A 26,138-nucleotide genomic window follows, 5' to 3' on the forward strand; every position below is an offset into this window, starting at 1 on the left:
AAGGAGGAAGTACACCAGACGACAGAACGGTCGTAGTTAGTTCAAATCAAGGCGACTTAAAGACTTAGAATCTATGTTTTAAACTGAACAAGATAATACATAATAAAATAAAAAACCCAGCTCATAAATCGTATCGCGTTTGTCTCGGCAATAATGCAAAGAAAGCTATCTGTTTTTACAAGAAAGCTTTTTTTTTTCTTCTGCCTTCTCTTTGCTACAGAGTGAGAGAGAGAGGGAGAGAGAGAGAGAGAGAGAGAGAAAGGAGGAACTATGGTATGCACGTGTTTGTAGGTGAGCACTGCTGACATCCCCAGGTAAATCTCTCCAGCTAATGCGCTCACTAACATTTTCGCCGTGTTTCCTGAGATTTGCTCTTGCGATAAACCAGAGGCGTCCCAGTGCTTTTGGTGAAGGGGGTGGGGGGCGAATAAAAACAAGAAATTCGCTTACCTGAATCGTCTAACTCAGTGAGTTTGGTTCTTTTCCCCAAGTCGCCCCTGACAGGTTATGTGAAGGAAGGATCCTAAACTCATAGACTCTATTGAATCCTTAGGTAGAGACTAGAAGAAGCTAATCATGGCTTCGGCCATACAGTACACAGAATAACATTTGGCCATATGGACTTACATCGATGGGTGCTTATACCCGGGAGTAAGTTCTCCTGCTTTTAAATTATTTTTTTTTAATCTTATGATTAATGATGTATAACTATATGCCATTTTTGATTCTCATTTTTTTTTACTTTGATATCTTTATATACACATATATATATATATATATATATATATATATATATATATATATTTATGTTAAAAATATTAATTCTAGGAATGGTAAACAGCTAGAAAAAGAGAGACAAATATATCCTTTTTGATTTTCTGTTGTTTTCTTCTTTTTCATTAAAACTAGCAAGAAATGGGAGGTCATTGGAGATTTTTGTGTGCCTTGAAATTAGGTGCCATTAAAGAAACAGCCGTTTAGCCTAATAAAATTAAAATTCGCGCCACTTTTGTTTAAATCCGCTTAGACCCTCAGACGTCCTTAAATGCTTGGTCACCACAAGGTTCAACTGGATCCCGCTTTCTTGTTTCCCCTTTCTGCGCACCGCTCAGTGCCGCACCGACATACATTAACATTTTCTCACACACTTCACGCCGATACACGCACACTTTCCAACATCACACGCTAGTTACGTGACACATCTAACCACACACATATTCATCATTGATAGGTAAGTCCTGTGTTGCCAGACAAACGGTGCTCAGATCATATGTACCAAAATATGTAATCGTTTAAGGAATTCATAAAAAAACACATGGCAATCAATATAAAAGATATAATATCCTGGAACTTACAAAAACACACTTCTTTTTGATATGGATAATTTTTAATGTAAACATCACGGCTGCTGTATTTCGGCTGCTGTAGTTCGGCTACTGTAGTTTGGATGCTGTAGTTGTGCTGCTGTGATAATGTTGAATTGAACCATAATAAACGTGATCCCTTATCTCTAGTTTTGTTTTCTTTTCAATACCCTGGGATCTCAGAATACTTCTACAATTATCTTAATTATCATTACAGTAGTGTTTTTTTTTAGCTCCCTTGATTTTTAATTAGCTATTTTTAGCACTTTAAAATGTTATACTATTTTGACAAAATTTTTGTTTTTTAATGTCGACCTTGACTCCTAATATCACGTGATACGCTTCAACATCTTTTTTTTTTACACCTAGTAGATATTTCTTAGCCGTCTCACCTGCTATTTGTCACATGATTTTTGCTCGATCCTTCTGGTGATAGCAGCTATCTTACATTTAAAAAGCTGAAGCCTACTGGCGCACTGTATGGGTAGATCCGGCACCAAAACATGTCTCCCTTCTTTGTCACCTTTACTTCCCCCCAGCTGCTCACTTTAGTTGACCTTTCCCCCCCCCCTCCATTAATGACTCATAATTCATTGACCTTCTACTATTGTTGTATAACCTCCTGTGGACGGTATCTAGGATCGGATGGTGTGTTTCAGATGGGGGTGGTGGTAATGGTTGGAAGGGGGAGGGGGTTGCAGGCTTATGTGGGATATCTGATTGGGTCGAGTGGCTCTAGGAGGCATATCATGTAACGTCTCGTGTGTCTCGTGTGTCTGCGATGTTTGCGTAGATAATGGCTGTATATTTTTTTAAATAGCAGACTTTAATGTCTCTGCACCAATAACCTCTATTCTCTTCAGGTGTATACTTTCTCTTGTCTTCCTTCATCTTTCTCTTTTTCTCCCTATTTCTCTGTCCCATCTATATTTTCTCCCTATCTCCTCTCTCTGCCTCACTCTTTGTCTCTTTGTATATTGCTTCTCTGTCTCTAACTCCCCCCCCTCTCTCTCTCTCTCTTTCTCTCTCTTTCTCTCTCTCTCTCTCTCTCTTTCTCTCTCTCTCTTTCTCTCTCTTTCTCTCTTTCTTTCTCTCTCTCTCTCTCTCTCTTTCTATCTCTCGCTCTCTCTCACTTTCTCTCTCTTTCTCTCTCTCTGTGTCTCTGACTCCCTTTCTCTGTCTTAGCATGTCTCTTTTATCTTTCCTTGTATTAAAAACGGATATATTGTTAACTTGCCTGCTTATCTTATTTTAAAATTTCCTTCTTATAATTAACAGGCGTTTTCATTTCATATGTCACGTGACATTTTGATTAGGTGATATTTTTATACACACATAACTAACATTACCCACCGGCTTCGCCCGTTGATTTTCTTTTTGCGTCCTACAAACCTACAAATGATAACATAATACTTTGGCCGCCCCCGCCCAAAATTATTATTTTTTATTTTCAATAAAATTATATATAAATATTTATATATATATATATATATATATATATATATATATATATATATATATATATATACTCTTGTAATATAGTTATGATATATAGTTCCATTTACACTCTTTATATATATATCGTCATCATCCTAATCTATTATATGCTCAAAAACTTTGAAACTATAGTTAAGTTCCCCTTTCAGAGCTTGTGGTCTATAGGGCAGATGATGGATGTAAAGGTAATTTATTTCAGTGGCCTACGGTTAACGAGGGTGTCATGTGGCCAGCACAACGACCAACCGCCTATACTTTTCCCCAACTAATGTCAGGTAGCCATCAAAGCTGGGTGGACTCAGAGGCGCCCCATTGGTCACTATAATTTAGCATCAATAACAATAATCGTTTCAGTGGCACCAACAAAGACCTATTATTTGTGGCTGTTTTGTGTGCTATCCAGATGGACCGGTACGCCACAAATTCTTGTACAAATAAGACCGCTTTTAAAGTTACACGAAAAGCGTCTAATTATATTCAAGACTTTTGGACGAGACGTAGACTCTCGAAGTGACTGGTGCATACATCCGAACAAAAGATCTCTGGATTATCAGAAGAGTTCTTTGCAAAGGAGTTCTGACTCAGCGCCATATCTGATCCCGGAGCCCCCCGCACGCAACACCACACCAGTGTTCAAAAATAAATTACTAGCGCCATTGCTGCCCGACTCGGCGCCCCCCGCTCCCAAGCAGGTATCAAGTTGCTAGCTACTGGATATCTTCACGGCAAACTATATTCCATTTGTTTGTTGCAGAATCATTAACATTTCAAATGTAATTGAATTTTCTTTTCTTCCCACACTAGAAGCTCAAGATACAATCAACGGTGTTTTTTTTTTTAAGCGCAGTGGTTCTAAAATATTTTGATAAAGCCACCGTTTTGTTATTTTTGTTATTGGGACAAGTTTGTTTTTTTTGTTTTTTTTAATTTCCATAAGTTGTAACAGAGGCGGTCTTTCAGGGGGTTACAAAAAGGGGGAAACCGCCCATGTCTCCGCTCCGGAAGGGGTCCCCCAGATGAACAATTGTTTGTCGTCATCAGCCTATTATACACATATGTATCTGCCTCGCATTTTAATTTACAGCACCCGTAAGTCTAATCCATAGACTGAACTTTGTGTGGTCGATTTATTCGTCAGAATTACCACAAACAATGATGTTTTATCAATACTGTTTATGCCTTTCTAGTATCTTTATCAATTACCATGAAAGGTCTTAGCTGGATATTTCAGTAATGAAACATATATGGACTTTTGAACCTTTTAGTGCTGAAACAAATCAGCCAAAGTCAGGGGTTCAAGTCCTCCTCGGGGCTTGAATAAGTTTCGCCTTATTGTTTTTTAATCTTCTGTTCTCATTAACCTTGGAACCGTAATGTCACTATTATTATATGTTACATGTTATATGTTACATGTTACATGTTATATATTACAAGTTATATGTTGCATGTTATATGTTATATGTTAAATTTTATACGTTACATTTTACATGTCACATGTTATATGTTACAAGTATTATGTTATATGTTATATGTTACATATTATATGTTACATGTTATATGTTACATGTTATATGTTACATACATGCTATATGTTACAAGTTATAAGTTACATCTTTTATGTTATATGTTACATGTTATATTTTACATGTTATATGTTACATGTTATATGTTACATGTTATATGTTACATGTTACATGCTATATGTTATATGATTTATGTTTTATGTTACATGTTATATGTTACATGTTATATGTTACATGTTATATGTTACATGTTACATGTTTTGTCATGATATTTCGGGTACGGTGTTAGGCCCCACAAAAGACACACGTCCCTTCAACGTGCTGTTAAGGCCGCCCCTGGGTGTTTTCCTATTTTGGGGGTTGTTCAGTTGATGGAGAACCATTGTCCTGTATCTGATCCCATGGGGTTGGTTTGACTAATGAGCTCTGAAATACCGAATGTAACGGGATATTATATATCATTCGTCTTTGTACTTCGGAAATCAAACTGACAGGAAAATGAAGCTGGAGGTCATAGTTCATTGACAAACAAACAGAGCAGACACAATCTACAAATACAAGGGTGGACATAAAAATGGAAGTGGTTTGACAGGGAATGGAATGAATTGCTCTGCGGGTGGCGTGTGATCTAGATGAGAGATTTGGGCGCGAAGACGCCACGAAAGTCCAACAATGCTTGTTAATGGTACAAGTGAGTTGATCTGTAATAGTGGCATGCAGTATCAGCTTCAAATAACTATCTACAGTACCTGAGATTGAATTCCTCTATTGATCAGCCTCGTGTGCCGAGTGTCCTGCTATAAGCTACTTTGGGATTTCCAACTAGATCTTGTGCGTTCCAAAAGACAGACTGCTATTAAACACCTCATACTAAACAACGCAAATGAAATCAACTAATACACAGTTAAACCTAAATTTAAGTTTCTTGGTGGCAATGAAAAGTCCGACGGATTAATCACACATAATACACATATATTTAAACAAAGCAAAGCATTAGGATTTATTAAAAGAAATTTCTATAAATCAAATAAGAACATAAAACTAAAATGTTACTTAACCTTGGTTAGGCCAATAATAGAATATGCATCCTCCGTTTGGGACCCCTCAACTCAAGAAAACATTAAGAAACTGGAACAGACACAAAATAGAGCAGTGAGATTCATAACAAACGAATATTCACATTTGACTAGAGTAACACCTTTAGTAAAATCACTAAATTTAGAAAGCCTTCAGGACAGAAGGCTCAAAAGTAAAGTAGCAATCATACATAAAACACTGAACCATAATCTTCAAATACAAAAACAAAATTTAATAAAATACTCTGAAAGACACAAAGATAAAGGCACATTCCTCGTCCCATATGCTAGGACAAATTTGTACAAATACTCCTTCTTCCCTAGTGCTATTAGAGCATGGAATGGGTTGCCTGAGCTAGCCATGAAAACCAGTGACTTGGCAGAATTTAAGTCATTGGTTAATATGCATGACTAAATGCATGACGCGTAGGACGTAATCATCTTCTTTTTTGAAGTAACGTCTGTATTATATAAGATAAGATAAGATATTTGAAGATGGGGATAAAATGACAAGAAACTATTAGGCTTGAAGCCCAAATACAACCAAGCTATTGAACTTTTTTCAGTACACATTAATTTGTTTGTGTGGATTGAATTATTCAGTCTGATAATATTTGAATATGCTAATTTATCATTCTCAGTTCTGATCAATATGTTCTGTGGACATTTTATGATCATAATGATTGTACGGACAACTCTCTCTCTCTATTAAATCACTTGCTTTTCTGCCCTTGCAGCCCCTGTCTATTTTACGAAAATAATTTAATTATGGGGTCGTTTATAGATTAAAACATCATTTTCATGCGTTCTTTGGTTGACCAGATTTTCAACAATATTCTCACAATATTTAAAATTTTCTTTTTCACTTTTCATTTTGCTATGTTTCAAACTACAATATTACAATTACAATTATACTTACAATACTAAATTTCTCATGAGCTCACTGCAATACTGTTTAGCCTCAATCTTGGTTTGTGTTGATTGTTCTGGAGTAGAGGATACTTGTATCATTTTTCTGTCTTTAGGGGGTTCATTGGTTAGGTAGTATGTCTTTGATATTAAATAATATTTCTATTACTGTTATTATATTTTTAGGTTAATCACTTTTCAATTGTTTATGATTTAATACTTGTGAATTATGATAACTTACAATAAAAACATATTAAAAAAAAAAAAAAAAAACACACAAAAGAGGCAAGATGGCCCATAAAAGAGGCATATAAAGCCCAAAAAAGAGGCAAAGAAAAGAGGCATAAGGCCCAAGGATTCCTATGATGATAAAGCTAAAATTGAATAGTGCAAATTCTGAGGTTTCCTTTAAAAAAAAAAAAAAAAATTACAATACTAAATTCCTCATGAGCTCACTGCAATACTGTTTAGCCTCAATCTTGGTCTGACGATTAAGTTAACATCAGGAACCCGATGCCGTTCTGTCAACTTGTGGGGAGGTTACTCTGATTATGATGTAGAACAACAAAGGACAGATTAATAAGGTTCCTTTGGACCTCTCAGCCTGTATACAATGGCTCATAACACACGATTTCTCCACAGCGTGATGATGACGAGTTTTAAGTCTACATTGTTGGAAATAGAAACATTTACAATACAATTTCATGCTGATCTGTCAGCTAGTAAACTTTAGCATTTAGCAATATATTTATAGGAATTTTTGGGTTTCCATAGAAACTAAAAATAGTTCCTTTCAAAAGAATTCCTATTTCAAGGACTTCCTTGGTTGGCATGTATGACACATGTGCACGAGCATGTGTCTACAACAGAGAATAAGAGACAACTTAATGATCGTCAAGTTTGAACAATTTCTGGACATTGTTAACTCTAATTATTGTGAAAACATGGAACTTACGGTTTTGTCTTGTGTGTTTTTGGCAATGTAATCTTCAACTGAATAAAACAAAATTGCCTTGTTACTAATCAAATCTGTCATGCGTACATCAAATAACAAAGTGTGTCAACAAATAAGGTAAATGACTTTATATTTTATGTAGATGGTAGACTCTATCTTTCAGTCAAAATGTTTGCTCTGGAACTATGTCCATTCCTTCCCGCCATCTTCATTCTTCGATTATCTCCTCACGTCTGCTTCCGGTCATGGCTAATACACAATCTTCACAACACTGACAGCTTTTAAGGCTGCCATATTTTTCTTTTCAAATCCTGTCCTTAAAAATTTCATCGTTTTTAAGAACATATGTGTGTTGTGTGTGAGTTTAAATAGGTGGCTATGTTGAGAAATATCTTCTGCTCTTTTAGATTATTATATCAGCCAAGGGCGTAGCTGAGGTTCTGTGGCTTCCGAACCGGGGGTCCTTGGTACGATTCCTAATGAAGACTGGGAATTTTAATTTCGAGATTTTTTTGGGGCCTTTTCCTGCTACCTCTGAGGGGTACCTGACACTAGTAGGGAAAAAGTTAAAGCGGTTGGTCACTGCAACAGATGACTTTTACATTATCTGCCCTATAGATTTTCTTTTTAAGAGCGTAGCTGCTGTAAAAAGGGTATAAACCTTCTCCCCCCATAAATTAAAAAATCTAATAAATTTCAGGAGTGGAATGAGGCCCACCTTACAAAAAGGTATGACATGAAAGTTGCGCCTCTGAATAGTTATATTTCATTTGCTTGTTTGCATAGATACAGAGAATAATGTCAGCATCCAGTTCCACCCCTCTCTCCCCCTAAAAAAAATAAAAGCCAGGGCTTAGTGCGATGTCGAGACGTTCTTGTTCCATTGCACTGCGCCGTGCACCTGTCTTAAGACAAAATGAACCCCTCAGACCAGGTGTCTGGTAGAACAAACTGTTGTTTCACTACAGGTAGACGCGGGCACCCATTGGTTTAGAGTGATACTTTTTTTTCAGTCATTGACGGATGACTGTAACGACTCTTTGAAATGTTTCGTTTATCGCGCCGGAGTAACTTTTAAAAAAACATTTTTTTTTTCCTCTCGTATAGGAAATTTCGCTTAAATATTGAGAATTTGTTTTTACTCAAAATATAGTTGTAGAATGTCAAATATTTATAGGCGTAGGTGTTGGAGACGTCAGACAGTAGCCCCCCCCCCCCGGCTCCTTCCCCCCCCCCCCCCCATTTTCTTATGCGTCTGTTAGTCTGTTTAATCTAACTCCAACGATATCAATTTACCCTCCTCTTTTTTTTTTTTTAAACCGGAAATAACAGGAAAAATGAAAAGATCTACCGTGACAAAAAAAAAATTGCAACAATAAATAATTATGTTAAGCTGCAATGCTGATTTGTGCAAAAAAAAAATTATCATTTGGCTTATCCGAATACTTGGCTTATCAGTACTTCCGGTCTTTTTGTATACAGGAAACACCACAAAAAAAAAAGTGAGCTGTATATGGATCAGACTTTGCGTATGAAAATCGACAAGTAGAGGAACTTCTGTCTGAGTCATTTTGTTTCGTTGAATGATAGCTTCTTTCGAGACGGAAGACGCCATAGCTGGTTATGTGATTTTTAAATCTATCTGTGAAAGCTGAGACACGGGTACTATCGAGATTAATGGTCATGGTAGGTCCCAACGCTGACCCGCAACGTCACAGCCTGTGGGCAGGGGAGATCAATATAACTCGTTCCCACGTTGTGCAGACCTTGTGACGTGGCGGCGAGCTATTGGTCAAAAAACTGCCCGATGGTTTCGACGTTGCAGGTCAGGTGTTTAGGCCTTCTATGGCGATTGATATTGGTGCTGTACAGAAGGCTATAAAGACTTCTTGAACGATTTCACCAAAGATGCCTCACGGACGTACGGTCGCAAGACCGCACTACAAACAACGATGTCCTTGAGAACGGTATAGAGGGACTTCTTGTCGTCCGACACTTACGCTGGCTGGACCGGGCACTTATCCCGAATGACAAAGGCAGTCCTTTTTGGTGAGCTGAAAGGTGGCTGACGTAACAGAGGTACTTAGGCGCCCACTTCCTTTAACTGGCATAGAAGAGAGCACCTTGTTGCAGGCGGCTTCTGAACGAGACGGCTTGAGATCGCTTACAAATGCAGTGGGATTCACATTGAGGCCAAAAGAAAATCCAATGCCGATGACAGTATTAGACGGCGAAAGTGAACATCTAAAACGACCGTCTGCGGAAAATGGTTATGTCTGCGCTAGATATGGAAAAATATGTAGGCGGTAGCACTGCGTTGCTATGGGAAATACTTCAATCCTCATAAATCTTCGAACCCGAAGACAAGCCTTATTATTATTCTTTTCATTCCCTTGCATAAAACAAAATTGTTAGTCACGCGAGAGATCTATAGGAAAAGAACAGGTCGACCTAAGGCTCAGTGGTAACAAACATTCGCCGCTTTCGACCTGGACCTTCTCTTGTTTGCTCTTCGGCGTGGCGTCCGCTGGCCTGGTGCCGGTACTTCATCAGCGCAATTTGCATTGTCTAATTGATCGGCCGCTGGCCAGACAAAAAGCGGAAGTAGAAGGGACTCAGAAGGGAGTCATAAAAAGGCATCTAGCTCAATTATCTCTCATTCTTCATTTACCCACACCCCTAACCCCTTTCCAAAGTGAATACTAACCGCAGAGCAGTGTGGGTTTTATTGCAATAGGCAGGGGTTTTTTTTAGCTACTAACTCCCCTAGCTCTAGTTAACCTACCAGAAAGGTCACTATCGCATTTTATAATTGGTTAACAGAATGACGCGAAGGCAGAGTTGAAATTTTAAAAAAAAAAGTTATTTGATTAGCAGACTTGGGATGTTACAACAAAAAGCAAGGGGGGTGGGGGGAGGGGCTGGCGTCATTTAATAGTTAAACTCCCGTGTATAGATTTTGGCGTGTGCTGTTTGCAGGTACAACAATTGCATGCCTGGATAGAGAAAGATCAAGATAGAGAGAGAGAGAGAGAGAGTGAGAGAGAGATAGAGAGAGTGTGTGAGTGAGAGAGATAGAGATAGAGAGTGTATGAGTGAGAGAGAGAGAGAGAGTGAGTGTGAGAGAGATAGAGATAGAGAGTGTATGAGTGAGAGAGAGAGTGAGTGTGAGAGAGATAGAGATAGAGAGTGTATGAGTGAGAGAGAGAGTGAGTGTGTGAGAGAGAGAGAGTGTGTGAGTGAGAGAGAGAGTGAGAGAGAGAGTGAGAGAGATAGAGAGTGAGTGTGAGAGAGATAGAGACAGAGAGTGTGTGAGTGAGAGAGATAGAGAGAGTGTGTGTGAGTGAGAGAGAGAGTGTGTGTGTGAGAGAGAGAGAGTGTGTGAGTGAGAGAGAGAGTGAGAGAGAGAGTGAGAGAGATAGAGAGTGAGTGTGAGAGAGATAGAGACAGAGAGTGTGTGAGTGAGAGAGACAGTGAGTGTGTGTGTGTGTGTGAGAGACAGACAGACAGACAGAGAATAGAAAGAGTGGGCGAGGAAGACAGCGCAAAAACGTAGCGTACCGGGGCGGGATAAAAAAAAATGGCGGACGAGCCGTCAGTTTCAATGTTTACCATTGTCAAACAGAAGAACATACTTCAACATAAATGGAAGGGAGGAAAGAGGGGGGAGGAGGGAGGAGGCGGCGCCCGATGTTTCCCCATTGAAAGAATAATGTTGTTTGATTTAGCATCATTTTGCTAAGAGCAGAGGGGGTTGGCCAAGAGGGTAGAGACTTCTGTCGCCGCGGTACCGAGTTCATTCACCCTTGACAATAGGTGAGAAAGTCTGCGTTTGAGTTCAGGGTGCTGGTGCTGTTTAGTGGGGGGTGGGGGGGGGGGTAAGGGTCGGGGCATAATAATGGGTAAACAATTACATGAAGTCCCTGTTAGCGACAGGAATGACACAATAGGCTCTCCAATAGACTGTCCATCCTTTCTTGTCTGAAGTTGAATTCTATATATTTCTAACGTGTTCAACAAAGCTATTACACAAGCACTCGAGTTCAAATCTCAAGCAATCATCATCATCATCATCAAACTCCATTAGAGTGAGGGCTTGAGAGGCTCAAATCCTCTCTTGCAAAAGCCCTGGACAGAAACCCTGCTGTCTTGCGTAGTGCATGAATGTCGCCATACAGGTCGAGAATTTTGGGTTTCCCAGCAAGTCTGGGGCAGTCAAACAGAATATGAGGCACGGTTTCCTCTTCTTCCCCGCAGCGAGGGCACCGTGAATCGAAATTTGGCCATAGCCGCGAGAAATATGAGCCAACAGGACAGTGGCCTGTCCTGCACTGTGCTATAATAGCTTGCTCAGGCCTGGACAGCCTCCACCACGGGGAAGTGCGGTCAGGTCGCCTCATGCGCTCCCAGACTCCACGGGCTTTTTGGGACTTGTCCCAGCACTCAAACCACTTTTCCATTTCTGTTTTTTGTATTATAGCCAGGGCTTGATGAAAGCTTACAGCCTGATCAGTGGGTGGAATTTGCCCTCCCTGGTGGGCCAAAGAGTCTGCGATTGTGTTGCCAGTCTCAAGCAATGAGTCCGGCTTTACTATCCATCTGTTGTTATGGGACATAGTTTGAAGATTCCTTAAGTGGCCAGTGTGTCATATGGTCATCACACCAACGACCACCCGCCTTAAATTTCTTCACCTAATTTATGGTACTTCAACGGTTGAATAAAACAAAAAAATTTAGGTCACCACGCCATCAAAGTGAAACGGTAGTGTGAAAAACTCCACCGTTTACACATAATTGTTTCAAGAAAAAAACAACATCCATCTTTTGTTCTTGTTGCCAACCTCCCCACGCCTTTTCTGTAACGTCATGACCTTATTTCCTGAGATTCCAATTCACGTCCATTAAATTTGCATATTTCTAAAAAAAAAAAAAAAAAAATTCAATCACTACATTTCATAAATATCAGAATTAATTATGAGGTCGCCTAGCAGGTTCTAACAGCCATTTATGCAAATACTATCATTAATATACCGCGTGCCTTAATAGCACCCGTCTTCCATAGAGACAAGTGACCGACCCGTTTGGAAATTCTCGCTATACAATAATGTAGGGTTTTTTTTTCTATGGAAGGCCAAAAAGGTCAGAAAACCACTATTGCAAAGAGTTATTACTCTCGATCCCAATCCTTAATCATTTTTTTATGCCTTCGATGCAAAGACTCTGGCTTCGAGGATATATTTTTTTCTAGTTTCGTTTTTCTGTTAAAGGTGAACGGGGGAGGGTAATATGCCAAGTACGTCATTCGACGTGAGGGTATCATTACGATGGGCAAGGCGGGAACCATTAACCCGCCCTCTGCCGGACAATTATGGCATCTCATAGCAGCTATAATGACCTCATACAGGTCCAGTGGACAATCAAGAGATTTTTTTTTTATTTCGCCCTCTCTCGCTTTCAGAAATGTAATCCACTAGGAGTGAAGGGGTGATATGAGGGATGGTCTACGGGAGACTATATAACCTGTGTGGAAACATTTTAATTAAAATAAAGTGTTTGGAAATCTGTTTAACACGCAGACGTCGAGTTTAATAGTCTGGAATGTAACTTTCGGAGTCATGTAGCAGTGGGTGAACCAAATGCAGACTGTTACTCAACGTCACTGCTCCTCTACTCCATCGCTCTTCTGCTTATAAAGCTATTCTACTTCCACTATCTATTTCTTCCACCGATCCTCTGTTCCTCTTCTCCACTGTTCCACTGTTTCAATACTCCTCTGTTCCTTTGTTTCACTACTCCTCTGTACCACTGCTCATTCATTTCTCTTCTTCACTGCTCCTCTATTTCTCTTCTTCACTGTTCCTCTTCTCCACTGTTCCTCTGTTTCACTACTCCTCTATTCCTCTTCTCCACTGTTCCTCTGTTTCACTACTCCTCTATTCCTCTTATCCACTGTTCCTTTGTTTTATTACTCCTCTGTTCCTCTTCTCCACTGTTCCTCTGTTTCACTACTCCTCTGTTCCTCTTTTACACTGTTCCTCTGTTTCACTACTCCTCTGTTCCTCATCTTCACTGTTCCTTTGTTTCACTACTCCTCTGTTCCTCTTTTCCACATTTCCTCTGTTTCACTACTATCTATTCCTCTTCTCCACTGTTCCTCTGTTTCACTACTCCTCTGTTCCTCTTCTCCACTGTTCCTCTGTTTCACTACTTCGCTGTCCCTCTTCTCCACTGTTCCTCTGTTTCACCGCTACCCCCCCCCCCTCCATCATTCCACTACTCTGAATGACTAGATATAAAGTCAAACCTGAATGCTCGATTGACGATAACATTTAATAAATGTCTCTAAAAGATTCAAAGACGGGCTTGGGATATTTATACAAGTAAAACGATTAGTGACAGACGGACTGATGCTCGATTAAACTCATGCATAAACAAAATTGTTATCTAGGAAGTCACACATGCTCACGTATAAACAGAGCCGTCACTAAAAATCCAAAACGTATCCCACAATTCCACTCGTTACATCTACATCCCTGCACTTTGTGCTCCGCCATCTTTATCATCTGGATCTAACTCGTGTGCTCTGACGTCACCACACATCCTCTCACCCTCTGCGCTGACCTTGCTCACATACTGAGAAGTGAACCTGGGTTTTTTTTAAGAACAAGAAACACCCCCCCCCCAAAAAAGAAAGTCAATATAACTCCAAGCTGAGTTTAAACTCCCAACTTGCTATTTATTGTTATCTTGAACAGGCCTATGTTGTGCTCGCGCTTAACAGCCGAACTGGCTAGCAATTTAACTCCGAGAGTGAGTATTCTGGCCATAAAAGCCACCACTTAAGTTCGTCTGCGGCCATAAATGTCCGCGGGTTAACTGCGCGCTTTTAACGGTGTACCCAAATACTTGCAGACTTCTTTGGAAAATAATACGCTCACACACACTCTCCCTCTCTCCATCTCTCACGCTCACACACACTCTCCCTCTCTCACGCTCACACACACACAGTCACACACACGTTATACCACACCCCAGTGCCGGATCAACAGCGAATGACGCCTTGAGCGCGTACGAATTAAGAAGTCTTGCTTCTCCTTAAAGCCAGAAGAAGGTAAATCTGCCAATTTTTGAAACCTTTAGGTGCATATTTTATGCGCTGCTCTACAGAGTCCAGAAATAACAAGCAAAAATACTTTAAGAATAACAAATCATCTAAGGGAAAGCACCACGTAATACTTACCATATCTCTTAGTACTGCGATGCTTATCTTCTTTTTTCATATAAACGAATTTAATTAATTAATTAGATTTTTTTTTTATGAATTCATGTCTTGTCATCGACTCTGAGTAATTGTGCAGAATTTAAAACTTGATCCAATAAGAGAAAGTGGGAGAGAAAGCGTGAAAAATAATTCTCCCAAACAGAGAGACGAAGTGAGTTAATATACGCTTTGTAAAAATACCACTGTTTAAACTGTCACAATGTTATTATTTACTTAGCAATTCACACAAGAAAAAGTGGTCGCCTCCACCTCCGATACATAGATGTAATAAAACATGACCTCAAAATAGTGAACATCAATACTGACAGTTGGGAAGACATAGCTCTAGTCTAGACCGCAACAGATGGAGGGAGACAGTGACCAAGAAAGCTATGGACAGTGAAAGTACATGGGTCTCAGCTCAGGAAGAAAAACGTACAATCCGAAAAATGACCAGCTCCTCTACCACCGAAGCAAAAGCCACCTCAATCTGTGGACGGGAGTGTCTCTCCAAAATAGGGCTCCACAGCCACATGAGAAAGTGTGCTCTGAGATAACCATGGTCGTTCTACGACTGAAGGAGGCCAATGGATTCACACCCAACATGAAATACCATATGGATACCTTTGAATTAAAGAACTGCATGGATTTATAGCAAGGCCTGAACCAGGCAACTAGGGCCAAAATTTAACCCTACAAGACCCGGTCTGTATTGCCAAACTTTAACTCTCCAAGACCCAACTTCACCGAGACTAAGAAAAGGGAGAGCACAAATCATGTAAATTTGACCCGACTCGTTGCGTGAGCACCTCTAAGGTCCAGCCTATTAAGAGTCCTCACATGATGAGTACATGTTAAATCAAGACGAAAAGACAGTGTGAGTTGAAAAGACCTAGAACATTTTTTTAAAGCACTGGTCGTCTGGAGAGTCTGAAAATGGCGCGTAAACATTTGAATTTGATCTAGATGGCAGCCATTTGGCAAGTCCTCGTATGCGGATGTCACATTTAGAGTTTGTATTTATATAGAATTTTTTTTTTCTAGAATTAATAATTTTTAATTAACTAATATTGATAAGCTGGTTATGGATGTGTAGCTCCGACTGTTAATTCAAAAACAACCCTCTTGACATATTTATATAGTTCACAAACACATTTAAATAAATGCGTGAAATCCGATTGTATCAACAAAATAAATTCATTTTTATTTACAAATATTTACAGGCTTTCTGCTCTAGTAAAGCAATATACAAAATCAAACAGGCACACGATAACACTGATTTTACTAGTTATTCAGTTATTCTTAGAGAGCATTTAAGAAGTAAAAGGAACCTGTGTACAAAATTTCAAGCGAATCCGTACGGCGGTTCCAAAGATCTCTTGATAGATAAATCCATCTATGAATTATTCATAGGTATTTTGCGAACATCAATAGATTAAAGCATCTTGTCTGAATCTTGAAATCAAAAGAATTGAACGATCGCCTGCAGCACCGGAATTTAATATACCACCATTCATAGAAAACTTGACCATTGTATGCTCTAGATATAATGACCGCTTCAGCCAAGCCAGTATTTGAAATCGATACTATACTTTTGGGTTGGCAAAGATGAGCTCTGTCGCTGAGCTGATAAGTTTTTTTTTTTTTTCTGTCATAGCTTTCTTAGCGTGAGAATTGCTTTTCCAATCTAAGCCACCTTTTACATCATACGGATGAGCGAGTGGAGTCGTGTTTTATGACGCTGCTTCTAGTGACTCATGGAGTCAGGCCTTCTAAGACCATTAAACGTTGTGACAGAGCGTCATCCTACAGCTCTACTATACACAGCATCCCTAGTAGCTTCATGTTTTATGCTTTTGCCTTTATTAATTTAATGCTCGCGTCAAGGTAGTTTAACTCTTTCTCTCCGCAATTATTTACCACATTATGGTGGAATCAACGCTGGTATCGTCAGTTAGGAGAGAGGGAGTTAATATCACTGTGCTGTACTTTGCGTAATCCATTTTCCTACTCCAGACCTCATACTGGAAAAAAACGAATGCGAAATATAGGCCTACTAACCATACAAATATTAAGAAATACATATAAAAGAAATGCGTGTAATCAGGTCTAAGTGAGGCTTATTGCCTGGAGTTTCTGCAATCAATTTCAGAGTCTGGCAACATGTGTTCCAGCTAATTTCACAAGATGTCATGTCAAATGACACATGGCATTAACGAGAGTGCCGAACAAGTTGTACAATCTTGTTCCTGGCCGTAATGTCGGGAGATAATCCGCTGTTTACTCCTGGAGATTACGTGTGAAGTCGAGTGAGTGAACTCCCCCTGAATTAGACGCTGTCAATGACTAGACTGCCAAGGGAAAGATCGAGGTATGTGTGTGTTCGTGTGTAGGTAACTTGGGGGAAAAATTTTCAGGAAACGTATGTAAAATACCTTTATTACAGTGGAATCATTTTAACTTTTTTTTTTTTTTTTGAAAGTCGTGGCGTGGTCGTGGCTCGCCTCATTTTCCGGGCTCGTTAAGACTCTTGACCGACCGGATAATGAGAAAAAATGGTCGAATTTTTTTTTTCAAGGAGTACGGCTTGATTACATTTTAAATGGTATAATGACAACCCGACCAGCCCCCTTCAACCATCTCAGCCCTCATCGAGCTACTCATCTCTCACCTTCCTTCCGCTATGATACTCGTTATTGTATTGACCCCCCCCCCCTCTTTACCCCCTTCTATATGTAGTTTAATTCTCTTTGGCTTTTGCGCGTATTCGTAAGTCTGACTATTGTGTGGTTATAACTTTCGGCATGTAGTCGAATGTAGTGGGCGTGTCAACGTGTGTCGCTGTGTCTAGGCACATGTGTCTCAGTGTATCGATGTACCTGTCTCAGTGTATCGATGTACGTGTTTCAGTGTCTCGACGTATGTGTCTTATTGGGAAGATGTAGGTGTCTTATTGGGAAGATGTAGGTGTCTTATTGGGAAGATGTAGGTGTCTTATTGGGAAGATGTAGGTGTCTTATTGGGAAGATGTATGTGTCTTATTGGGAAGATGTAGGTGTCTTATTGCGAAGATGTATGTGTCTTATTGGGAAGATGTAGGTGTCCTATTGGGAAGATGTAGGTGTCCTATTGGGAAGATGTTGGTGTCTTATTGGGAAGAGGTAGGTGTCTTATTTGGAAGATGTATGTGTCTTATTTGGAAGATGTATGTGTCTTATTGGGAAGATGTTGGTGTCTTATTGGGAAGAGGTAGGTGTCTTATTGGGAAGATGTAGGTGTCCTATTGGGAAGATGTATGTGTCTTATTGGGAAGTTGTAGGTGTCTTATTGGGAAGATGTATGTGTCTTATTGGGAAGAGGTAGGTGTCTTATTGGGAAGATGTAGGTGTCCTATTGGGAAGATGTAGGTGTCTTATTGGGAAGATGTATGTGTCTTATTGGGAAGATGTAGGTGTCTTATTGGGAAGATGTATGTGTCTTATTAGGAAGATGTAGGTGTCTTATTGGGAAGATGTATGAGTCTTATTGGGAAGATGTTGGTGTCCTATTGGGAAGATGTAGGCCTATGTGTCATATTGGGAAAACGTATATGTCCTAATGTGTGGAAGCATCTTTCGGAATTTTTCGAAATATGTGTCGAGGTATGTGTCGAGGTATATATCGAGGTATGTGTCGAGGTATATGTCGAGGTATGTGTCGAGGCATGTGTCGAGGTATGTGTCGAGGTATGTGTCGAGGTATGTGTCGAGGTATGTGTCGAGGTATGTGTCGAGGTATATGTCGAGGTATGTGTCGAGGTATATGTCGAGGTATGTGTCAAGGTATATGTCGAGGTATGTGTCGAGGTATTTGTCGAGGTATGTGTCGAGGTATGTGTCGAGGTATGTGTCGAGGTATGTGTCGAGGTATTTGTCGAGGTATGTGTCGAGGTATGTGTCGAGGTATATGTTGAGGTATGTGTTCCTATGTTGCCATGAATGTGTCACATCTTGTAAATTATGTCGCACAATGCATTACCATTTGTGTCCTAACAAGTCGACGCATGTATATTAACAAGTCGATTAATGCGTCCTAGTGTGTCGATGTATGCGTCCCAGAGTGTTGATGTGTGTGTCCCAGTGTGTTGATGTATGCGTCCCAGAGTGTTGATGTATGCGTCCCAGTGTGACAATGAATGCGTTCCAGTATGTCGATGTATGTGTCCCAGTGTGTAGATATATGTGTTTCACCGTGTCAACGTATGTGTCCCCTGTGTGCCACCCTCCATTTCATCCACCCTGGCGTGCCAGCAGCAGATGCCGGGCACCTGTATCTGTGTGAGTGTCTCTCAGTACTCACGAGGCGCTGGTTAATGCTGAAGCCGGCAATCAATATTCTCTCCGGCTCCCTATGGCAAAAACGGATCTCCTGGAGATGATGGCGTGGATAGGGTTAAGGGATGGAGGGGGAAAAGGGGGTGGATGGGGCGCTGGGCGCACTAGTTATAATCATTCTAATTACATCGTCTTGACTACTTCACCCACATTTTCATCTTTCTCTTCTTTCATCTTTCCCTTCAGTCTCATCTCATCATTATATCTGCGCACTTCATGCTAGTATAAGCTGAAGTCAACGAGGGAACTGAGTAGATTAACTCATTGCAACCTATGATACTGTTTGTAATGACATCGTTTATTTTTCGTGTACGTTCGAGTCGTATGTATCTTAAGCATGAATGGGTTAATTTGGACAGTACATATTTGCATCAGGATTCAGTTTAGACTAACTTTAGAGTGATCGGTCGAGACAAATATAAGGGGAAGATATTTGACAAGTGAATAGTTGAACACATTATAAGGAAAGGTGTCAAGGAGTGGGGGCCATGACACCCTGGAAATGGAAACGGGGGTTTTGGAGAAACGGAGTAAACCAGCACTAGAAATGAAAGCGGCTATTAAATGTGACACTGACAAGCGTCATCGACAATTGACACTGGCACTGACCACGGTGTTGGCATTGACATTCGAAGCGACATTTGCATCGGCCTTACAATTTTCTTTTCGATAAAAGAAATCGACACACCGACATTGCCGGTGTCTTTGGTGCTTGCGAGAAAAAGAAGAGCGGATGTTTTTGGTTGTGTGAGTTGATGAAACCGCGAGCTGGTCTGGGCGTAATGGAAGTGAATAAAAAGGATCTGGTGAAAAAGCTGAACGAAGGACTAGCAAGAGACGTGAAACTGAAGGGACGTGTATTTATACACAGTCAGATTTTGTTCAAATTATCGTTTCACTTCTTTCTACTTACAACTATTTCAAGTTAAATGTGTTTATTGTAAGTAGTTGTTTCAAAGTAAATCCATAATTATGGATTTACACTAAAAACTGTAAGAAAACCTAGACTGCCAGCAGACAACGGCTTCGTTTGCATGAGATGCGAGAAAATATGCAGGTCGCAACTGGGTTTGCATAGTCATGTGAAACACTGCAATCATCCCTAATTTTCGAAATCGAAGACATTGTCAGCATTCATTATTTAATCAAGAAGTTTAAGTTTTATTCAAAATCATAATAGGCCTTTCTCTCCAAAATATGTGTCTTGTGACCCTGGCTAGATCTGTCAAACTACATAAAGTATATAGTATTTACATTCTTATAACCACGCGCATTCCCAATCCCTACATTTGAAATACAAATGTATTTGAAAGCAGTGCATTGATATTTCAGCTTTCATTTAATTTGGTTGTAGATTAGATACTAATTTTCTAATTCGTTTAATTGGATTTTGGACTAAAATACTATTGTGGCACATTAGGTAGAGTCTAGTATCAGTTCTTTCAGTTCGATACAACTAGAATCCACCCAAAGGAGAAAAAAAAATCAATGGACACTCCTCTGTCACATGACGTTAGTGAGTTTGTCCTGACCCTTGACCCGCTCGCGCCTCTGAACTACTCCAGCCTCGTTTCATTCAAACCATTTCCAGAGAACGCTCACTGTGTGTTCAAGTGTCGGTCCGCGGGCTCAATTAGGCCTGGTTACTCTTTCTACTTTTTACGTTGAGAAACGCGATCTGTATACGAAAATAATTGCAAAGTTAGCTGTATTAAAATAGGAACTAGCTTTGTATATATACCGGTGCTTATAGATCAAATAACTACCTGGTCTTGTCATCACGGTGGTCCCAAGTTTGAAGCCCGTCTGCAGTGCTAGGAATTTGCCATCATTTAGCAGACCCGAGGGCTGGACCTCTTTGGCGGCAACTGCATTTTGATTAATATTTAATATTTAATGTAGAAAACAATTTCGAACACTAATTTGCCCCCCCCCCTTTTTTTTTCAAGTGGGGACCCGAGGGGTTTCCAAATTCACCCCCCCCTCCCCCACCCCAGCTACGCCACTGCCTGCTTGTTACCATCCCCTGCTGTCCTGCAGGAGGTTTTGGCTAGAATGTAATAATGGTCATTTCTGAAGGAACAACCAAACCTTGTAGGCCTAAAGCCAAGTCAAATTTCCTTCACACTTTTGCAACTAAGTATCTCTAGTGCGCTTAATATGAAAGTAGCCATCAACAGCCTAGCAACTTGATACTAAAGGTTCAAAAGGTTTAAAAATAAAAAATCACATTCTTTATGAGGTAAAAGAGGAAGGGGCGTAGATAAATCAAGTATGTACTAGTGCGCATGTGCAAAGACCTAATTCCCCAACTGCTTGTTTTTCTATTGGCTCTTCAGTGTTTAAGGCGACTTATAAAGGGAAACTAATTCAGCTGATACCACCACTTCAGTCAAGTTCAGATTCTTTCCCTTGTTCGAGATACCAAAACAAAATAATTAATTATCAATAGTTAATTAACTAATTGGTAATTTATTTTTTTATTTATTTATTAGATACCCATACACTTTCACGCTAAAAATCAAGATTTTTTTTTTTTTTTTTTTTTTTTTTTTTTTTTTTTAAAAAAGGAAACCTCAGAATTTGCGCTATTCAGTTTTAGCTTTATCATCATAGGAATCCTTGGGCTTTATGCCTCTTTTCTTTGCCTCTTTTTTGGGCTTTATATGCCTCTTTTATGGGCCATCTTGCCTCTTTTGGTGTTTTTTTTTTTTTTTTTTTTTTGATGACAAAAAATATACTTTATATATGTCTATGGATTAGATATATTTAATAAATACACTTACCAGGGTGATGGTAATGAAGCAGGAATAGACTTGTTTATAATTATACAGTCATCTTTTTTTTATGTGCACAGAGCATGAGCGAATGGTCAAATCAAGATTAGTTACAGATACCTGCTCAATAATTTAGTGTCCAGAGAGTTTCTCTGTCTCGATAGATATATTTTTTTTTTTTTTTTTTTTTTCTGAACAAAGTTTTTACATTTTTTTTTGTTGTGATACCATGACATATATATTATATATATATATTTTTTTTTTTTTTTTTTTTAAAAAAGGAAACCTCAGAATTTGCGCTATTCAGTTTTAGCTTTATCATCATAGGAATCCTTGGGCTTTATGCCTCTTTTCTTTGCCTCTTTTTTGGGCTTTATATGCCTCTTTTATGGGCCATCTTGCCTCTTTTGTGGGCTTTTTTTTTTTTTTTTTAAATATGTTTTTATTTGTAAGTTACCATAATTCACAAGTATTAAATCATAAACAATTGAAAAGTGATTAACCTAAAAATATAATAACAGTAATGGAAATATTATTTAATATCAAAGACATACTACCTAACCAATGAACCCCCTAAAGACAGAAAAATGATACAAGTATACTCTACTCCAGAACAATCAACCCAATATCAGATATCCCTGACCCCCAACACCCTATTTCTGAAAAACTACATGAGCATTATACAGGTATATGAAAATCAAACTAGATAATTCTCTACCCTAAAGTCCATTATTTTCCTAAATGTTAATTCCAAGTGATTAGGATCAAACACCTTATTATTATGTAGACATTTGAGCCAGGTAGCCCAAACAAGATTCCTGTATTCGGAAACAATAATCAAGTTAAAGTTATGTATCATTTTATTTTTTAGTTTTGGCAGCTTGTTTAAAATAATAGACAAGTTAACATTTACATAATTGCCACAGTTTGCTTCCAATAGGTCCATTACAGTACTTCTAACTTGAAGGAATAATGGACATTCCAAATACATGTGTTTTTCGTTATCAGCATTTTCAAGGTGGCATAATATACATTCACGGTCATTTGCCCGTCTTCTAACCATAGGAGTCATCCCAAAGATAAGTCTATAACTGATCTCTCTAGCTTTTGGTGGGAAATGTTTACTGTGTAGGTTTATGAATGTGTCCTTGAATTCTGTCACCCCAAGAACTCTCCCCCACTTAATCCTATTCACTAGGCTTTCCTGTAACAGCTTTTTAAGTGTTGTGTATGATTCTTTAGTTTTGTTGTGTATTAAATGTTCATTACCAGGTAAAACTCTTGAAATAGATCTGTAAAATGGATGAGTGACTGTACCAAAATAGTGAGGAGTATCATTGTGTATTGGAAGAAGACTACTTAATCTTAAACCATAATAGTAAATTGTCAAGGGAAAGTTTGTTGGGTTTCTAACTACTTGACCTACAAATTTTAGCCTTAGCGACTGTATTTTTGTTTTAACATCTTGCAAGTTTATCCCCCCATCCTCTTTGTTTTGAATGAGTGTAGTGTGCTTAATGCTCCTAATAGTGTTTTTAAATATAAAGCTTCTAATTAACTTGTTCAGCTTGTTTATGAATTTAGGAGCTGGCTCTGTAATGTTAGCTAAATAGACAATCTTTGGAATGACCAAACTATTTATCAATACAGCTCTACCAAATATTGTAGAACCTGTGTGCTGATAACGTTTAATTAAGTTTGAGGCTTTGACAAAAATATTCTCCCACTGGTCTTTACAATAGAACAAAGGATTACAGGTATAGACAATACCACAAATCTTGATTTTATCAACAATTCTGAAAGCGCAATTCTCTTTGAATTTCCATTTCCCTAGTCCCATTACAGAGGATTTATTTATATTTATTTTTGAACCACTAGCTTCTCCGAAAAGTGTAAATTTCTTTAGTATATTCTCAATATCTTGCTCTGAAGATGGAAAAAAGGTTGTATCATCCGCATAGGCTTTGACTTTGATGGTTGAGAAGGAACGACCCGGTATATTTATCCCAATAATGGATGGGTCAGATCTTACAGATTCCAAGAAGGGTTCCAAGCAAAGGATATACAAGAAGGGGGATAAGGGACAGCCCTGTCTGACAGACCTTTGTATGAGGATACTCCTACTGAGAGAATGATTAATTATCAATCTACTTGTTGCATTGGTATAGACAAGCTTTATATATCTGATTAACAGGGAACTTATTTTACATTTCTCAAGCACCTTGAACAGGAAGCTATGGCTTACTCGGTCAAAGGCTTTTTCTTGATCTACAGATAAAAGAGACACATTGAGGTTTTTATCCTTACTGTACATGATAAAATCCCGTAAAAAATGCGTCATGCCGTCAATGTTTCTGTCCGGGATACAACAGTACTGGTCATGTCCGATAAGTTGGTTTATGAGTGGTTTCATTCTTAGGAAAATCATTTTTGTGAGAAGTTTATAGTCCGTGTTGAGAAGTGAAATGGGCCTATAGTCGCTAGGTGAAGTGTTATTTTCAGATTTCTTAGGTAAAAGTGTGATGTATGCTTCGTTAAAATTTGGAGGAAAATGTCCCAGTTTAATGGCGTCGCTATATAGCCGCAGTAAGAGAGGACCAAGCAGGGGGAAGAAGGTTTTATAGAGTTCAAATGTTAAGCCATCTGGACCGGGTGATTTATTGTTCTTAGTCGAGTCCAGGGCAGTCCTGAGTTCGTCTAGCGTAAATGCACTCCCTAAAAGATCTTCATCTGTCTTGTCCAGCTGGTTGCAAAATTTTAGAAAATTATCTTGAGCATCAGTATATACTGGCTCTTCACTGTATATAGTAGTGAAGTGTTTTGTAAAAATATTCTTAATATCTTCATAATCATCTACTTTATTCCCCTCACTATCTATGATGTTGCTTATTATTTTACTTGATTGTACATTCTGTTCAAACGATAGGAATAGTTTACTAGGACCTTCATTACTTAAGTAATTTTTACACCTAATCTCAGCACCCCTATAAGTATACTTGTTTAATTCCTCTAGTTTTAAAAGAGTTTCTGTTTTAACTATTTCATCATCTGTATGTAATAATGTGTATTTGAGTTGTTCATATTCTTGCCTCCTACGTCCCTGAGCTAATGTAGATATTAACTGGCTTTGCTGCTTGATAGAACTTTTTAGGAGAGGCCATGTCTGTGTTAAATCGAAATGTGGATCTTGTATATCTTGTAAGTAAGAATTTAGATTAGTAGAAACTAACTCCACGAAAAGGGGAATTTCCAACAGAGAATTGTTAAATTTCCAGTGGGATGACTTTCTTTTAATTTCTTTGTTTTTTATGTCCAAAGTAACTAACACCGCTTTGTGGTCTGTGTATTCTAGTGTTTCTTCCAGATGTGACACCCGACTTATATAGAAATGATTAGGAGCATACACTCTATCTAAGCGCGTCGAGACGGGGTATAACCTATGCACCATGGTGGTGTCACGACCCATAGGCTCTAGTGTCCTGTAAGCATCAACTAAATTAAAATTCCTCTCTATCTCCTCTAAGAAATTAAGATTCGGAAAGGTTTTACGAGAGGGAGGACCCACTGCCAAAGTAGTCTGTTTATCTAATGCAGAAGTTATGTAATTGAAATCCCCCCCTATGATAAGCGTATCCTCTCTATAATTATTGTTTAGTATATCGATTAAATTTTCATAAAAATCCTGTTTTTCCGCGCTCTTTGCTGGTGCGTAGATGTTTGCAAGTGTAAATGTTTGATTTCCTGATTCTACTCTAATGATTACTATTCTTCCCCTGGTGTCATTAAATGCATGCACTATTTTAAACCTATCTGAGACTAGAAAAATAGCTACCCCTCTACACTCGTTACCTAGGCTAAACCAGCCCTCTTTCAGCCCTATGTCGGATGTGTATTTGCGTGATTTATAATGTGTGTCTATATTTGTTTCTTGAATGAAAATGAAGTCTGGCCTGTATTTTCTGGATAGGTGTACAATGTATTTTTGCTTGTTTCTAAGACTACGTATATTTAATGATAAGATTGTAATGTCTGTCATGACTGGGTGTAAAAGTAAATTTAACCAGTTCTAGTGGTTAATTATGGGTGTTCCCCCCTCATCTATAACCAATGTGGGTGGAGTCTCAGGAATGTCAAATGCACTAACATCAAGACTCGTGTTAGGAGGGCTTACAACTTCTCTTATAATACGCGGGCTCGCGAAAAGATCCTCACACGAGGAGACAGATAAGCATCTCTTCCTTTTCAATTTTGTCGGAGACCCAGGAGCGGACCTAACATGCTCTTTAGAGCGGAACCGCTTTTTTAGTTTGAAGTCTTCGACACTCTGGGGGGTTTCAACCTCCGCATCAACAGCTATCTCTGGTGTACTGGCAACAACCGATGAAGTAGCTGCATCCGCCATC

At 39.0% G+C, this 26,138-nt stretch overlaps 2 protein-coding genes across 5 annotated transcripts in view; both read left to right on the top strand.

The window, feature by feature from the left end:
• Positions 1-26,138, top strand: part of LOC106069686 (plexin-B-like) — a 237,934-nt gene that overhangs the window by 41,970 nt on the left and 169,826 nt on the right. The window lies entirely within an intron of this gene.
• Positions 18,253-18,537, top strand: LOC129925986 (small cysteine and glycine repeat-containing protein 3-like). The gene has a single exon (XM_056027597.1). The coding sequence runs from the start codon at positions 18,253-18,255 to the stop codon at positions 18,535-18,537; it is 285 nt and encodes a 94-aa protein (XP_055883572.1).

Source organism: Biomphalaria glabrata, chromosome 4, assembly GCF_947242115.1.
Source record: "Biomphalaria glabrata chromosome 4, xgBioGlab47.1, whole genome shotgun sequence".
Taxonomy (NCBI): domain Eukaryota; kingdom Metazoa; phylum Mollusca; class Gastropoda; family Planorbidae; genus Biomphalaria; species Biomphalaria glabrata.